Source organism: Cyprinodon variegatus, unplaced genomic scaffold (genome assembly GCF_000732505.1).
Source record: "Cyprinodon variegatus isolate N-32 unplaced genomic scaffold, C_variegatus-1.0 Scaffold312, whole genome shotgun sequence".
Classification (NCBI taxonomy): Eukaryota; Metazoa; Chordata; class Actinopteri; order Cyprinodontiformes; family Cyprinodontidae; genus Cyprinodon; species Cyprinodon variegatus.
The window spans coordinates 625,975-629,486 of record NW_015150765.1 but is presented as its reverse complement, the minus strand read 5'-3'; the positions used below and the strand labels follow the sequence as shown (position 1 = coordinate 629,486).

The following is a 3,512-nucleotide window of genomic DNA, read 5'->3' as shown; positions in this document are numbered from 1 at the left end:
CACTATATAAGTATCGTTCCTGGATTGCATTTGCAAGCTTTTATTGTTCTTGCTACAATAATGGAACAAAATTCACTCCATACCAACGCCGAAATTTCAAGAAAAGAAATCAGTTAAATGTTTTTAAAGTAAGAAAAAAAATAATGTAGACAATTTAAAATCAGAAAATGAGTTTTTAATCATTTCTAAGCGAATGGTTCCATTTGGGCAGGAATCTGCAGGATCACAGGTTCTGGTTCTGTTGGAGGAGAACCTTCTCCAGACTTTTCCCTCCCTCAGTCTGATCCCGACCCGTTTTCTGTCCAGAGGCGGTTCTGACCGGGACTCCATAAAACTAGTTTAGTGGAGGGGTCAAAGGTCAGCCAGAATCCTCCTCTGTGGTCCAGGAGCAGCCTGCTAACAGCTGATTGTATCTGAGTTCACCTGACGTAGATCTGATCAGAGCTTTTCTTTGTCTGCAGGCCCAGCGGCACATCACCGACCTTTACGAAGACCTCAGAGATGGACACAACCTCATCTCGCTGCTGGAGGTCCTCTCAGGAGAGACTCTGGTGAGCGTCCCGTGTCCCTCCGTCCCGTTCGCGCTCCTCCTGCCCTTCCTGTGGATTTTATTGTTAGACGTGTCATCTGTCTCCACGTCTGCATGCGTCTTAGATGTTTCCAGACGCTGAGGCCGTGCAAACTTTAAAACACTAATTTCATTCCTGGCGTCCATCTTTTAACCGTTCTGCATTTCTCTGTCTTTGTTTGAGTTTTTCCTTTTTTCTAACTCCTGTCTGCCTACCCTGACCTCTCCCCTCTGCCTTCCTGTCTCGCGCTGCTCGCGCCGTAGCTGAGGGAGCGTGACGTTGTGAGGAGCGTGCGGTTGGTGAGTGGCGCCTGGACTGCGGGCCAGTGGGGGGGGCGTGGCATGTGTCATTCCCCAGGTGGCTGCTGGGTCGTGCATGTTGGCAGTCAGCCTTCCCCGGTCATTCTCTGTCTTTGTGTTTTCACCGTCACCTTTCATGGGTTACTCAGCGCGATGATGGCGGCATCAGAAGGCATGGCGGCCTCAGGAGGCATGGCGGCCTCAGGAGGCATGGCGGCCTCAGAAGGCATGGCGGCCTCAGGAGGCATGGCGGCATCAGGAGGCATGGCGGAGCTTCAGAGGTCCCTAAAGAGCAGAATAAGGAAGATATGAGAATGTCTGAAACCAATTAATTGCTTCAGTGTCACTGATGCTGCTGTGATGCTCAGATTAAACCTTTAGCAGATAAATTCAATATATAAGATCAGATATGGAGGATATTTAGTAAAATAACGCTTAAAAAACGGCTTAAAATACACAGAAATCTACAGATTAACAAGATTATCTGTTATAATTGGAAATAATTACAAACTGTTTTAAAATATAAGTGTTTTGTAGAGTTTTCCAGTTTAATTTAATATACTTTATTAAAAAAAAATAATAATGTTGGAAAAAATAAATAAAAGGTGGAATTTATTTCAGTAGAAAAGGGAAACTACCATTTTTTTCAATTCAGTTTATTTCTATAGCTCCAATTCACATCAAGCATGCTTGTAGCGACAGTGGAGAGGAAAAACTCCCTTTGAACAGGAAGAATCCTCCAGCAGAACCAGGCTCAGTGTGAGCGGCCATCTGCTGAGGCCCACTGGGGTTCAAGGAGACAGAAGCAGACATAGAAAAAGAAGCATAAATAGGCGGCCCCGTCCAGGAAACACACAGCCAGGCAGACGAGCTCCGAGCCAGCTCCCATGTCAGAGGATGAAGAGAGCACATCCAGTTAGTCACAGTCAGAGAAACAGGACTACACTGGAAAACAGGCCAAGCTCCAACATCTAGAAACAAAGGTGTTGATGGCAGCAGCACAGCTGATATTTCTCTCCAGGATGGAGTCACAGCCAAACAGGAACAGACCAGATGAAGCTACTATGAGAAAAAGCAGAGAGAGCAGAACGTTAGAGATTGAACTAACAGATTCTGCAGAGTGGGAGAATAGAGATAGAATGAAGCAGAATGATGAAAAAGGGGTCCCTATGTCCTCCAGCAGTCTAAGCCTATAGCAGCAGAACTATAGAGATAGCTCAGGATAACCTGAGCCACTCTAACTAGAAGCTTTATCAAAAAGGAAAGTTTACTATTAGAAATTCAAGAAACCACATTTTTTCCTAATGAATCAAGAATTTATCACCTACGCTTATGATGCATTTCTTTATTTCACCAAATCAGAAAATGATCGCCTTATATAAGTTTCACAGTAAAATTAAATCATAACTGAATAATTCAACTTTTTGCGTTATGATGCCAACATTAATCTTATTCAGTTCTGCAGCATAGAAATGTAAAACTAGAGACTTTTTTCTGGTTTAAAGTCCAGATTTAGATTCTTTGGGAATCTGCTTCTGTTGATGCTGCTTTTTTCTGCTGAAATAGGGAAAGTTTTTATTCACCGTCTGACTAAATAAATCAGAATAAAATGCTTGTTTCACGGTGATCTGGAGAAAGACTGAGAATCTCCGTCCTCCATCATCGCGCTCTCATCTGCAGACATCTTGATGCATCTCTGGGTCACGCCATCATGCACAGCCGGGCTCTGAACCGGCGCCGGCTTTGGTCGCAGTCATACGCAGTTACACTTCCTTTCACTTGTGATGTTCCGCACCGACCGTTCCGACTCGCCGTAGGGTAGACGTTAACGTCGATGGAAGCACCTGTTCCCCGGCATGTCCCGCCTGTCCTCATGTCCTCTGTTGTCTCTTCCAGCCGCGGGAAAAGGGACGAATGCGTTTCCACAAACTGCAGAATGTGCAGATCGCTCTGGACTTCCTCAAACACAGACAGGTCTGTAGTCTAAAGAACAATCTTCAGTAACGGTGAACTTCTGTCCGACTGAGTGATGCTTTCTGCTCCTTTTCAGGTTAAACTGGTCAACATCAGAAACGATGACATAGCGGATGGGAACCCTAAGCTGACCCTGGGCCTGATCTGGACCATCATCCTTCATTTCCAGGTAATCTGATGAGGAGGCTCCTAATCTGCAGGATCGTTCTGCAGACGCAGGAAGGGAAAGTTATTATTTATGCTTCAGACTCGTTTCTTTTTACTCAAACTGAAACGTGTTCATTCTTCTCTGCAAATGAAGCTTTTCAGTCAACAGTCAGAAACTTTTTCCTCCTATTTGTCCCTCAGTCACTCCAGCAGAATCAGGCAGCAAGTTTGATCCATTTCCAGATGTTCAGTTTCTACAAACATTTGTCTTTGTTTTATGTCATGTTTTGAGTTTATTAAAGCAACGTCATGTTTTATTGCCAGTGGCGCCAGCAGTAAGACATTGGCTTCCAACCTTATGCTACGTTCAGAACGCACGCGGCAGGAGCAGCAAAACGCGCGTGCTGCTTCATTTTTTATGCTTTTATAGTTTAGTTCTGACGCGCGGCTGAAGCATCTTTGCTGCGCTGTCACTGGGAATCCCCAGCAGCAGCTGCCTCAGGCCCGCTCGCCTCTCCAGGGT

At 45.2% G+C, this 3,512-nt stretch overlaps 1 protein-coding gene across 1 annotated transcript in view; it reads left to right on the top strand.

The window, feature by feature from the left end:
• The window catches only part of LOC107090836 (plectin-like), a 142,198-nt gene that overhangs the window by 88,527 nt on the left and 50,159 nt on the right, over positions 1–3,512 (top strand). Inside the window, exons 6-8 of the mRNA XM_015384427.1 lie at positions 462–551; positions 2,765–2,842; positions 2,919–3,011. Of these exons, the coding sequence (XP_015239913.1) occupies positions 462–551; positions 2,765–2,842; positions 2,919–3,011 (261 nt within the window). The remainder of the gene's footprint in view (positions 1–461; positions 552–2,764; positions 2,843–2,918; positions 3,012–3,512) is intronic.